This window comes from Xenopus laevis, chromosome 3S, assembly GCF_017654675.1.
Source record: "Xenopus laevis strain J_2021 chromosome 3S, Xenopus_laevis_v10.1, whole genome shotgun sequence".
Taxonomy (NCBI): domain Eukaryota; kingdom Metazoa; phylum Chordata; class Amphibia; order Anura; family Pipidae; genus Xenopus; species Xenopus laevis.
Window position 1 is genome coordinate 53,805,016 of NC_054376.1, and position 14,269 is coordinate 53,819,284.

Sequence of the window (14,269 nt, forward strand, 5' to 3'; positions counted from 1 at the left end):
GAAACATTTAAGTGTGACAAACATGCAAAAGAATAAGAAATCAGGAAGGGGGCAAATAGTTTTTCACACCACTATACATGAGCAATATATAATACTCCAAGGAATGTGGGATGGGAAATCAGCTAAAATATACTGCTCACTTAAAGGGGAACTATTGCAATCGCAAATTTAAAATGAGTTTCGCATACTGAAATAAGAAGTTTTTGAAATATAACCAATTAAAAATGTTGTACCGTTTCTGAAACAATCAAGTTTATCTACACTATCCCTCTCTCAGCATCTGTTTCTTTTCATTCTGTCTTCATGCAGGAGTTGGGTGTCAGATATTCATTGACAGTTAGGTCCAATATATCTTATAGGGGGCTCCCTTTCCTAGCAGATGAATTAGAGCTCACTCAAATAACTTATTTCAGTACAAACAAAATCTAACAAAATAACTGCCTTTTGCAAAAATTCTGCATGTAGAGAGACATGATGTCTGGTGATTTTAATAGAGTTCGCTCTAATACACCTTCTGAGCCACCCACCCTATAACATATATTGGATCTAACTGTCAATGAATATCTCACACCCAACTGCTGCATGAAGAGATTAGTAACTACTGCTTGTTGGCTAATGGCATACAAAGTGGTTGAGAGGAGCTTGCCAGATGAATTATTTCCGGTCTATGTGAATCACATGCAAAAACCTCACCTTACGGTAGCCCTACACAGAGAGATCTGCTTGTTTGGCAACATATCTCCCCGATATGCCCTCCTTGAGATGGGCAATATTGGTGCAGATCCAATTTTGGGCTCTAGGGCCCAACAATCGGATCATAAAGAAAGTTAACAATGAACATATGCAGTCAGCAATCCAACAGGATTTTTACCCCTGCCTGATCGACATCTGGCGACTTTCGGCCAGATATCGATCGGGGAAGCCTGTCGGAGGGCCCCATACACGGGCCAATAAGCTGCCAAATCGGTCTGTCGGCAGGTATCGGCCACCGTTGGTCAGAACAAATATTTGAACTGATTGAAAAACAAATATTGGGACTTTTCTGTGAGTCGTGTAGGAAGAAAAGGAGGGACTGAAAGTGAATTTGAATGTTCTGACAGCACTTTGCTGCATAAGACCCCAAATCCCACAGTGGGCCATTATGCTTAATATTGTCTGTGAGGCTTCTATGGCATTATTTTTTATAGAGCTAAGTAGTACATAAAAGGGGAATATTTTCCAATCACTCCGTTTGTTCTATTCTGAATATGCCATCCTTTTCCTTTGTATATTATGTATACATTCTAACACAGGACAGAAGGTGCAAAAACTTTTCTATGCCACACGGGTCATATAAAATATTTTTATTGTTTTTTGAAAACATTTAAAAAAAACATTTTTGAGCACTTTTCATAAAAAACATAACTGAAATTTTACTGCAAGTTTAAACTACTGTGGTATCAGCAGTACAACAGACAATGAAATAGGGGGTCATCAGATGTTTGTTTTTTTTTGCAGTAAAAAACCGAGAGGGGGATTATTTTGGTAATGTGCGACGGGCAGTGCACATTCTGCTGCTTCTATGCATTGCACAGGATAATCTTCCCTTCATAGTCCAAAGGTCTGAGTAATGCAGCTTTTTGCAAAAAGAGCATTTGCAATGAAGTATCATGATAAAAAAGTCAAATTTTTTTTTTTAAAAAAACACCAGAAAATAAAATCAAACAAGGGGGAAAGTTTTAACAACCAATCTGAATTAGTCAACATAAAAGGAAACATCCTGTGAATAACTATGTTTGCCAGGGCAACACAGAACACATTTTAATACAGCAAAAAGTGGTTACAAGAATATACCAAGACTGTACAAGGTAATAACACACATGCACATACTGTGATCATGTATTAACACGGTGAAGCAACTAAACGTAATTTCTTCCTGCTGTAATATTCTCATGTAAGAGAATAAGAAATATAATATCTCACTGAGATCAATGCACATTGCTACATAAGACAATTGTATCTGTCATTTGTATGACATTTCTCTTTTTTTTTTTTTTTTTAAAAAAAACAACCTTTTATTTACTTATTTTTTTAATAGAATGAAATAATTTTTCTCTCTTTTTTTTTTTTTCTCTCTTGGGGCAAAATAGTTGCATTTATCAGAAGAGATGTGCCATGTCACAGGTTCAAGGGAAAGTTAGTGCAATAAATGAACCCGAGAATGTACTCGTGATTAATCCTTTTCCATTGCTAATGGTGCCACCTTCTGGCAGCAAAAATGTCAGATTTCAAGGCAGTATGAAAAGGCATTATGCTTACAGAAAATGCCTCCGATCAAAATTGAAAGTGTTTGCTGCAATACTATACATAGGGTACATTGCCAATGGTTCTCTCTTTTTACCATTTTTTTTTTCTATCAAAATAAAATTATAGTGTTTGCTGCTAGAGGATCATATTCCATTGCAGCCCTGCAAACACTGGCAAACGATCTAGCAGTAAAAGCACTGGTGTTTATATAGATCTCTCATACATATAATCCTTTTTTGTTTTTAAAACTAGGATAAAGAATGAAATTTTTGCTATCACGTGCTCACCAGTGTTTTTCCCCAACAGACAAACACACTTTTTGCCTGCAAAGGTCACAATTAAAATATATAAATTTTATCCTTTTGGTTTTCTTTTCCTTTTTTTTTTTTTTTTTTTTTTAATACTTTGGTACGCAATAGTGCTCCATCTCAATGTACAGTAGTAACAAGTACTAAGAGCAGGTATTAAAAAAAGATTTAAAAATACCAGCAAACGCATAGAATGGCCAAGGAAACAATCACATACAAGTTTACAAAGCTCTGGAGTTGGCCTTAGCACCGTTTGTTTAAAAGGATGAGGAAACAATTTGAACTTTATGGTATTTGCATTTTAACAAAGATAAACACTTAACCAAAATGATTACTCTACACAACTAAGCCATTTGATTATTGGCAAGGTCAAAATTTTTACATTTCTGGGGGATTTCCGTTCTGTTTTACACTGCTTTAAGGATGGGCTGAAGAGAATTTCATGAAGCGCTGCAAAATATCAAGCAAGGAAGTTTGAGAGTATCCAAAGCTTGCACATACAGTACAGCTAAAATTGTTTCACATGCATTAAAAAAAAAATCTACAGTGACAGCTTCATAATTCTGAATGTCAGGTTTGATTATAAAATCTTCAGGAGTATACGGTCCATATCCCTACCCAACAGCCTTCTTGGCCACTACATACATACTGATAAAAAAGTGACTAATGCAACACTTCACATGAAAGCATTCTTCCTATATCCGGTGTCCAGGAAAAAACTTTTTTACTTAACCATTTAAAAGAGGGCAGCCACTGTTATGCATGCAAGCATCCTAAAATATGGAGTATGAGTCGTAAAAGGTAATCTTAAAGGTCCAATTTCTTTTCTCTGTCTTGCTAAAAGAAAAAAAAATACATGCAACAAAGACACATTTTCTAATATGTACAAATATTAGAAATATCAGTGCTTAATATCAGCTGCTGTTACACTGCTAGTGGACAGGCTTTCGGGAAGCGACCTCCAAAATACAGTGGTGATTCCGCAGAAGCCTACTCACTGTTTTAGAACTCACCACACCATTGTATACTCACTGGAAAGTGATTTCACATATTTGCTTATGTGAAAAACCAGATTTAAAAAAAAAAAAAAAAAAAAAAAAAAAACCCCAAAAAGTCTAACTATCATGTGAGGTCACGAACGTTTAAAAAGTTTCTTATTACATCATAGTGCATAAAAAGAAAACACAAACAGCTACTGGGCACTGCTCCTAGTTATGTTTCAATAACAAGAACACATTTTTTTTCCTTTCTTTTGATAATTTACACGTACGTCACAAGTAATAAAAGTATTCACAACGGTATCCCAGTCATTATAATCAAACCAAGATGTAATTTGTTTGTTCTTTACACCTCAAGGGAAACAGCAGTTCCTATAAAGGATAGGCTGGGAGAAGCATGGTCTGGAGCTAGCTAAACATTAGACTAAAACATGCTCATTAGTGTAACTGGCTTTTGAATGACTGTCAGCTCAAGTGAAATTATACCAAGCGGGCAAAAACAAATGATTTTAATACTGGCTCATCAATTGCCCAAGATTGCAGATATTTTTTATGCTTGTTCAAAACAGCTGAACGATCAATTTGTGCAGCAAACCTTATCAAAATCTCATAATTACAAATGTTTCTGCTGCGGGAGGCACTTCCATTAAGACAAATACAACGTCTGCCTTTTTGATACAGTGTGCTACATTTATACTACAAGATTAACCCAACATTTCAACGGTAGGGTGGTCTTTGCTTTCCATCCATTCAAATCCAGCAGAGGTCATGGAGTTTATGGATTCATTGCAAATCTGCTGAAACAAAGGGTCATTGTTAAGTTCTTCCAGTGTAGCATCCTCGTCTTGCCCAGGCTGTCGACCTGGATCAAACAACAGATTTGGATCTAAAGTATTGAGATCATTGATGCTGCCTGAGAGCTCAGAAGACAATCGAATGTCGCTGGAGAAGTCAGAGGCATTGTTCAATTCTGAGGCCACTTGAACCACAAGCTGCTGGTTGGTTTGTAGGCTATCTCCATCTAACAGATCCTTAACAGTGCTACTGAAATCAAGTTGCTGCTCTCCAATATCACCAGCTTGTGCTTGGTTTTCCACAGGTGTAAAACTGATTTCCTCAGAACTATTATTTTTTGTGAGGTAAGATGGGGCTTGGAATTCATAAGATGAACTGCTGGAATTCAATATATTTTGCGGATTGGCACCAGAAAACATGGGAGATGTTTCTAAAATCTGAGTGAGATTCATTCTTGCAGTATAATTAGAAGGCAAGTTGTTTATTCCCAACCCCCTGACTGCATCATCTCTGTCAGAATCCAGTTTACTTAATAAAACATGTGTGATGTTCTGTGTGTTACTTTGCTTCTGCAGAGATGGAAAAGCTGTTTGCATCATTACTGTCAGAGGGACTGACTGACTTCGTTGAGCTATACTGTTGGCACTGTTATCTGGTTGTATATTGTTGAGTATGCTCTGAATCTCTGGTGCTACTAGAGTTCCAAAAGTTGTCACATTAGACTGTGGTACATTAGAAACTGGGCAGTTTGTGTTTCCACTTAGGTTACGTTGACGATGTACAGCTGGGCTTACACTACGACACCTGAAATAGCTATTTCCAGAAGAATTTGTAGATTTGTTGTCTAAAGGTGCGGGTACTGCAAATCCTTCTTGTTTGCTGGCATTATTTATAATGGACAACTGATGTTGCACTGGTGAAACAGGGGTCAACCTGCCAAAATGATTGTCATGATGTCTAGACTGAGACTGATATGACTGACCAGGCACTGCAAATGCATGTGGCTTTCTAAAACTGTCCAGCTCTTTATAGCTTTGTAGAATACCATGACTGGAAACAGAGGGATTTACTACACTGCTATACCCATTATTCATCCATTCTAATTTAGTTTTGTCTGGATGGGTTGCCATAGGCCTCTGCATTGGTTTAACTGGGCTACTTGACACAATGCTAGCATCATATGACATGCTGGCACTTATAGGTGTGAACGCAAATGGATTTCTGCATTCAACTGGACTTGGGGGAACACTGCTGCTACAGTTAGAATGAGGAGTTCCAACTGGTGTATGTCGACTGCTTCCTAAAACACTATCTACAGGTGTTGTTTGAGCTAAGTGAGAGCATGGGCTTTCTCTGGCTAAAAGAGTGCCCGAAATCATTTCAGATGTTGGAGTTGGAGTTGGCGTTGGAGTGGGAGTTGGCGTTGGAGTGGGTGTGTGAACGGGAGTTACACTGCTGTGGACTGAATGGAAAAAGTGTGCACTGCCTGGATGAGTGGGTACTGGTGTCCCATGGCTAGCAGTTGATTGGTTTTGCAGCACCATACCTAAATTAACATAGTTCTGAGCATTATTGTTCATTGACATTTGTTCTTCCATGAGTACCAGTTCCTCTACAATGCTGTCTTGGGTAAGGTCATCATCAAAAGAAAAGAAGCTAGGGTCAGTCATATCAGAACGCTGAGGTAACTGGTTTGAAGAATGTGCTTGTAGCCGATTCAAAGATGAATCTTCAAGTTGCTGGCTGTATGTGTCCTGCTGTATTCCTTCAAAATCAACTGCATCCCATACTGGTTTCTGCAGGTTATCAGCACCAGAAGTTCCAGAAATACCCAGTACACCAATAGTTTGAGTCTGCTCACAGTTAGAAGATGAGAAATCTGCATCTTCAGCAATCTGTTGCCAGGCACCTTGACTAAAAGGGTTATCTGATTTTGATTCATTCATAAACTTAAACACATTTCCTTCTAGTTTTACTTTAACATCCTGAGATGAGACCACAAGCTCTTGGGGTGTATCACTGGGTGCTTCAGAAACACAACTCAAAGAGTAATTTACTGCTAAAGTGGTATTATCTGCTTCTGTATCTTTGCTTGGTACCAAAGCAAGGGTAACAGCATCATCATTTTTTGCGGACAGTGTTTTAGGAATCTTCTTAATAGCAATACCTACAGGTGCAGGGCATTCTGAAGGTAACTGACCTAGAAGTGATTTTTTAGCTGGTGGTATTGGTGACTCCTGCCCTGTAGTGGGTAATCGCTTCCGGGGACTTTTGTTACACATTCTGACATCTTTCACTCCTTTATCTCCATTAGTGTTTTGACTAGGGCAATTATTAAATAAAGTCTGAGGTGCAACGCAAAGGGTTAGAGTACTCTGGTTACTGCCTGTTGAAGAAACATTTGTACCTTCAACAGACCGGCTTTTACATTTGGTCCTTGTTCCTTCAGCTCTGTGATCAATACTTTTAACAGCTTGATCCCGGGCAGCATCTTGGGATATCTTTGATGTCACACTCTCTTGAATACCCTTTTGTGTGAAACCCAAAACAGTTCCTTTTTGAGCTTTAGAACTATCAGGAGTCTCTTGGCACTGCACTACCGTGTCGTCAGAAACAATTTCTGGTTCTGCTTTTACCTCCACTGAAGATGCTGCAGGTGTGCCTACTCTTGGTACAGGAGACTGCAAAGAAACCACAGACCCATTCTTAATCTGAGGACCAGTTCTAATCTCGTCAGTTGTGCCTGTACTATTATTGGAAGTTTGTTTCACTGGGGTACCAGCACGGCTTGGAGCAAGAGAGATTGTTGTCATTTTAACCACATTCAATGAACTAACATGTGGACTAGGAACAACGGTCTTTATTGGACTACTGGTAAAAACCACAGTGGTAGGAGAGCGGATCGTCAAGGCATTAGAACTGGCTGGCTTAGGAAGGATTTGAGGGTATCGATGTCGAGCAGAACGATCACCAACAGGACTTGCCGAGATATTCTGGGGAGTCTTTGGTGACTGTTTAACAGACTGCATGTGCTGAGTGACCACTTGCACGTTTAGAGGGAGAACTTTGCCTTCAGAAGAACCAATAGGACTCGGTGAAGTCACAAGAGGCCTGTTTCGTTGTACCTATTAAATAAAAAAAGCGGTTATGTAACAAATGTATAAACAAACTACTAATAGGAACGGCCGGCTTAAAACATACAGAGTGCTTAAAGGGATCCTGTCATCGGAAAACAGGTTTTTTTCAAAACGCATCAGTTAATAGTGCTACTCCAGCAGAATTCTCGACTGAAATCCATTTCTCAAAAGAGCAAACAGATTTTTTTATATTCAATTTTGAAATCTGAGATGGGGCTAGGCATTTTGTCAAATTCCCAGCTGCCCCTGGTCATGTGACTTGTGCCTGCACTTTAGGAGAGAAATGCTTTCTGGCGGGCTGCTATTTTTCCTTCTCAATGTAACTGAATGTGTCTCAGCGAGACATGGGTTTTTACTATTGAGTGTTTTTCTTAAGGTGCCCATACACTGAGAGATCCGCTCGTTTGGCAATGTCGCCAAACGAGCGGATCTCCCTCTGATATGCCCACCGTGAGGTGGGCAATATCGGGCTGATCCGATCGTGGGCCCTAGGGCCCAACAATCGGATCCTAACGGGCGGTTGGATTGCGGGAACGCCTCAACGAATAGATGCGGCCTGATCCGACGGGAATTTTTGTCCCATCCGATCGAGATCTGGCCAATAAGCTGCCGACACGGTCTGTCGGCAGCTTTTATCGGCCCGTGTATGGCCACCTTTAGATCTGCCAGGCAGCTGTTATCTTGTATTAGGGAGCTGTTATCTTGTATTAGGGAGCTGTTATCTGGTAACCTTCCCATTGTTCTTTTGTTTGGCTGCTGGGGGGGGAAAAGGGAGGGGGGTATCACTCCAACTTTCAGTACAGCAGTAAAGAGTGATTGAAGTTTATCAGAGCACAAGTCACATGACTTGGGGCAGCTGGGAAATTGACAATATGTCTAGCCCCATGTCAGATTTCAAAATTGAATATAAAAAAAATCTGTTTGCTCTTTTGAGAAATGGATTTCTGCTGGAGCAGCACTATTAACTGATTCATTTTGAAAAAATGTTTTTGTCCCATGACAGTATCCCTTTAAACAAACTTACATCTCGATTAGAAATATTTAGAATGTTCACCTTTAAATTAACTTTAGGTATGATGCACAGAGTGAAATTCTGAGACAATTAACAATTTTACAAATATTTTATTAATTGTGTTTTTTTTAAATTATTTAACATTTTATTCAGCATTCCTCCAGTTTGCGATTTAAGCAATCTGATTGCTCGGGTCCAAATTATCCTAGCAACCATGCATTTAAATACGAAGAGGAGAGTGATTTTGCAGCCTTACTTAATTTGTTTTTTATATGGGGTCAGGGACCATTTGAAAATTAGTTTAGAATTAGCCATACTATAATTATATAGATTCATGCTTACAATGGTATCTCACAAACCATCGTGACTTTATTAGTTATTGCAGTAAACAAATTCAACATTTTAGAAATCATATAGAAATAATTCAATTGAATTACCGGAATTGGGCTTTGAACAGCTGCCACTACAATGCCAATAGGCTGAGGTGAGAGGATTGCAGGGCTGCCATTACAGATATTGGTCATTCCATTGGATGCAGCTCCATCTTGTTTTTTCAATTGGAGCTCTCCTGGTAATGGTGACTGAAGCTTCTGTTCTTGCTGTTTCTTTTGTATCTTCCTCTGCAGCTGCTGCTTAGCATCTACTGGGGAAGTCAAGCTCTTTACTTGTGGGTGGAAAGAATTGGTTTCAGACATAGGAACAAAAGCTGAAGTCTGTGTAATTCCCTTTAATCCTGCAAAAACCAAAGTGCCCAAAATATTCATTTTGTCACATTTATTTCATGAGAAGTATAGGGAGAGTAATACTTACTAGAATACAAGAAGAACTTACTCAAAATAAACATTTTAAATATGAATAACAAATAAAAAAACAATGTACGTGTAGGAGGGCCTGTTGTTTGAGTATATATTAAAAGTACATAGCCTAGCTTTTGAAACCTAGCTTTACTATTCTCCAGCCAAGCTAATACCTCCAGTTCAGTAGTTTAGGAAACCTTGAGGTAGCAATACATGCACACATTTGGCAAGGAAGTCTGACAAATTTCAAACTCAGCCTAGCCATATGGACACATACCACACCTCAGGGGCAGTTTAGGCAGACTATTCTGCAATTCTTTGCAGCAGGTCTGTCAAAAGTTGAATCTGAATTTTCCTCTTCTTGGTCCATGTGGCACTGTCAAATACAGAAATAAAAGACGCCAAATATCTATCAAGATTCTTTGGTCATGATCCACAGTATATAGTAGAATTAAAAGTCTTAAGCAGCTAAACTTTACTGAGTTTTCTTGAGCTGACATTCTACTAAAGCAGCCGCTCGGATGAGTGGTGAAATATTTAAACAAACAAAAAAACTCTAGTTGATTTGGACTCAATAAAATAAAGCCAAAGCTACTCCTCACTTCTGTTTAAATTTGCCAATGGTCTGATTGAATGGATAACTGACCTCCCATAATGGGAGAAAGAGGTTTAAAGTTGTCCATAGACAAGATTTTTCTCTCGCTAACAACAATATTAGCGCAATCAAACAAATTATTGAGATTGGGTTGGTGGGCACTGAACAATTGTACATCTAACAATTTTTGTCCAACATAGGTCAGAAAATTGATCAGTCAGGTTAGAAAATTGTAATCGTTCACAGCGAAACATTCATTGTACAATTGTTTGCAGGGCCAAGCAGGCAACTACCCACAGTTTTCACAGCTTAGTAACTAGACAATATCTCATGAAATTGTCTTTTTAGTTGATGGAAAAAAAACGTAAAAACAAAAAGATAGTTTCAGTATAAGCTTGGTCTTACAATAACAAAAAGATCTTTAAAAAATCATAACGTCTATGGCCACCTAAAGAAGCTACAGTAAATGAAAACATGCCTGGTAAAAAATAAAAAAAACACATACTGTATATTTGTATTATGTATGTTTTATGTAAACTGTTGGTAATATTGGTTGTTCATTTTTTTTGAATTTGTCACCATGATCTCTTTTCAGTGTGAGTGGCCCTCAAATGTTAGCACATATTTGCTTCCTGCACAAAGCATTTGTCTGTTTCAGAAATGACTTCTGTATGTATGTATATTTTATATTTCATTTCTATCAGCTGTTCAAATATCCTCATATGATTCAATCATTGCCTCTGATCTGCTTTGCCCCATATACAATTGCCAAATTGAACAAAGACTTACTATTCAAGCACAAGTGGACAACCTGATGCAAATTAAACTGGAAGTAGTTAGGGGCTGTAAGGATTATGTGCTGAGAAAAATTAATAGGGCCCAAGCTGTAGTGTGGCTCTGCTGAGCCTTTAAAGGAGAAGTAAAGTCTAATAATATATAGCGCTAAAAAACACTTTATAATACCAGCCTAGAGATTAAGCAGCCCTGAAACAGTAATGACCCAGGGTTTCAAAGTTGTGAACAAGAGCATGGCACCTTGCAAATCTGTACCAGTACCGTATATACTCGCGTATAAGCCGAGTTTTTCAGCACCCAAAATGTGCTGAAAAACTCGACCTCGGCTTATACGCGGGTCATACGCCAATCCCTCACCTCCCTCTCCCATATATACTCCGTATATACGCCAATCCCTCACCGGATCCCTCACCTCCCTCTCCCATAGCGCATCAGGACTCTGTGACTGACTGTCACGATCGCCGCCCGGAGCAGGTCCAGGAGCTCCGGGCGGCGCGTCCTTCCCTGCCGGCGTCCTTCCAAAATGGCGGCGCCCATGGCCGCCACGTGGGTAGAGGCGCCGGCGCCGCTACCCACGTGGCGGCCATGGGCGCCGCCATTTTGGGAGCGACGCCGGCAGGGAAGGACGCGCCGCCCGGAGCTCCTGGACCTGCTCCGGGCGGCGATCGTGACAGTCAGTCACAGAGTCCTGATGCGCTATGGGAGAGGGAGGTGAGGGATCCGGTGAGGGATTGGCGTATATACGGAGTATATACGGTATTTGAAAGAAAATAACCCCTACTTTCAGCACCTGGGTGTGTCATTACTAACTCCTCACTTCATTGATATTCATAGGCTCACAAAATGGGGTGTGGGGACCAGGGCCCTTTTGTATAAAGTGTTGTGTTATTTCCCAGCACCCACTGCTAGCCCTGTATTCTATATGGATTATCTTCTCCCTACAGGAACCAGCATGGCAGCACCAACTGCTAAACAGGGGCTTATTTATAATAATGGGATTATTGGACCCCCTTCCCCCATCCAGGCCATATTCTCCTAGAAGAGTTTGTGACCAAAATAAGCAGAGGAATTTCAAAGCTCTTGCTGCGGACTGTAAACATTTACATGTGTCCTGCACACTGTTGGGGCCGCAGAAGGAGCCTCGTATGTAGTTGCTGCATCTTTCCATCTCTCTGCCCCTGGTTGAGTTATAAGTTATTTTACTGTGACTGGTGTGCTTACAATTTTTTTTTTTTAAACTGTGGGCAGGCCTACCTTTCATTGTTATTCAGTGGGTGCAGGTACAGATTGATTTTCAATCAGCCCCTAGGCTTATACACGAGTCAATAAATTTTTCCAGTTTTCTTAGGTAAATTAGGTACCTCGGCTTATACACGGGTCGGCTTATACACGAGTATATACGGTAATTCTCACATGCTTACTCTGGGCAGCTGCTAAAAACCTAAGCTAAGGTCATCGGATAATGTTCAAGCAGAACATGAGCTTCATCTGTTATAAAAGCTGATGCTACAGGGCTGATAATTAAATTCGAATGAATAATTCACTGGTTTCTGAACTTTTGTCAAGTCCCTAAACTCAGGCAACTGAAAGCAGGCCAGTGTGTGTGCTCTGAATCAACAGAAACTATGATGTGAAGTTACTGGGGGCTAAGCTTTAAGTTCTGCTTAAAAAGTTGCATTTTTTCAGGCAAATATAATACTTTAAATGCATAAAGCATCATGAAATATTTAGAATACATTTTCAATGTAACCAGGAGGCAAAAGAATGGGAACTTGTCTTTCAACTTCACAACTTTGGTTTTCAGATGAATATGAATCAACAAAAGTCTACATTTTCTGTTTACCTGTTGAATCACCCGCCATTACAGTGAGTGCTGCCATCGACTTAGTGCCAATATAGTGACTTTTAACGAGAAAACGTCCTAAATCCAAGACAGAATCGAATGGCTGGCTTAAAACCTTTTGAGCCCACTCACACACAAGGCGACAAGCTGCAGACACAACTTCTTCATCAGCACTTTGTAACTGTGTGGAAACTTCTATTCCGTCGAGCTGAAAAACATAGGTAAGTCATTCCACCGAATAATTATGAATATGATGTGTTTAACAACAAATTAGCAAAAGGAAATAAAGCAAAAGGAAACATAAAAATATTACACATTACAGATCACAAAGAATTTTATATTACTGCTAAACTTTGTTTTAATATTTATATTTTGTACTCCACCAAATACATCGGCTAATAAGATTTTCCATTTTGAAGAACAAGTGTAAGCACACTAATGGACAGAGAGAGAAACATTAAAGGAACAGTAACACCAAAAACTGAAAGTGTTTTAAAGTAATGAAAACATCATGCAGTGTTGCCTTGCACTGGTAAAACTGATGTGTTTGCTTCAGGAACACTACTAAAGTTCATATAAACAAGCTGCTGTGTAGCAATAGCAGAAATTGAAAAACGGCTACATGGCACTGGATAAATAATGGATAACAGATAGTTATGTTCTACAGAGCTTATCTGCTATCTGCTGTGTAACCTGAGCCTTTTCTCCTTTGAATAGCTGCCCCCATGGCTACACAGCAGCTTATTTATATAAACAATAGTAGTGTTTCTGAAGCAAACACAGCAGTTTTACTATCGCAGGGCAACACTGCATTATAGTTTTATTACTTTAAAACAATTTCATTTTTTGATGTTGCTGGTCCTTTAAGTTAAAATGCAGCTTCAACCTTTGGGTGTAGATATTATGAGACAAATGTATTCAAAATCAATTTCTAGTTTTGCTACAAATTGAGGGAAAAAGGTATTCAAAATTCAAGGTTTATCTAGGTTTTTTGATTTAACAATTCGAAAACATTCAAATGAGAAATACGGCAACTAAAGCATGGCAAGATTCTACTAAAATCAATAGGAGTATTCAATATTCAAATATTTTAAAATGTGAGTTTTCTTTTTTTCTTTTTTTAAATTAATAGAATAATGTGATTTTTGTGAATCAACAGGGTTAAGATATTTGGATTCCAAATATAAATATGCTAGTAATCGAGAGGGGGTAAAACGCAATTAGTGAAAGAACTCCAACTATTTGACGGCAAGGTTTTTATTTTGTGATCACGCTTCAGAAAAAGCTTGAATAATAAAATTAGTTACAGTTAAAAGTATTTATAAAGTTCCCTGATAACAAAGTAAGTAAATACAGTATACTGCTCTCAACTAGGGAAAATAAACTGGAAATCAATATCTAAATTTAGCACCAACCTTTACATACACATACATACATACATACATCCATCATCAGGTTTGGCCATACTGTATATTTATAGAAGACAGGTCTGACTGAAAAACCAATACTTACCCCATCGCCAGACTTGTTAAAGTCAAGGTTGGGAAGTGATGGCATATGAACAAAGGCTTTTTTACGAAGTCCGCTATAGCAATACGTAGTATAGTTAAGGTATCCTTGACACATAACTGAATGGCCTCAAAACAGTTCTAATGACAGGTCATTGCTAGATTAGCTAGTACAGCAACCATTTTACCCTATTT

General features: G+C 38.9%; 1 protein-coding gene across 1 annotated transcript in view; it reads right to left on the minus strand.

Annotated features, from left to right (window-relative positions):
• Positions 1-1,328: 1,328 nt before the first annotated feature.
• LOC108712931 (DNA-binding protein RFX7) overlaps positions 1,329-14,269 on the minus strand; it is a 65,158-nt gene continuing 52,217 nt past the window's right edge. Inside the window, exons 6-9 of the mRNA XM_018255462.2 lie at positions 14,079-14,163; positions 12,567-12,774; positions 8,974-9,269; positions 1,329-7,512 (exon numbers count right to left, since the gene is read on the minus strand). Of these exons, the coding sequence (XP_018110951.1) occupies positions 4,297-7,512; positions 8,974-9,269; positions 12,567-12,774; positions 14,079-14,163 (3,805 nt within the window). The 3' untranslated portion in view covers positions 1,329-4,296. The remainder of the gene's footprint in view (positions 7,513-8,973; positions 9,270-12,566; positions 12,775-14,078; positions 14,164-14,269) is intronic.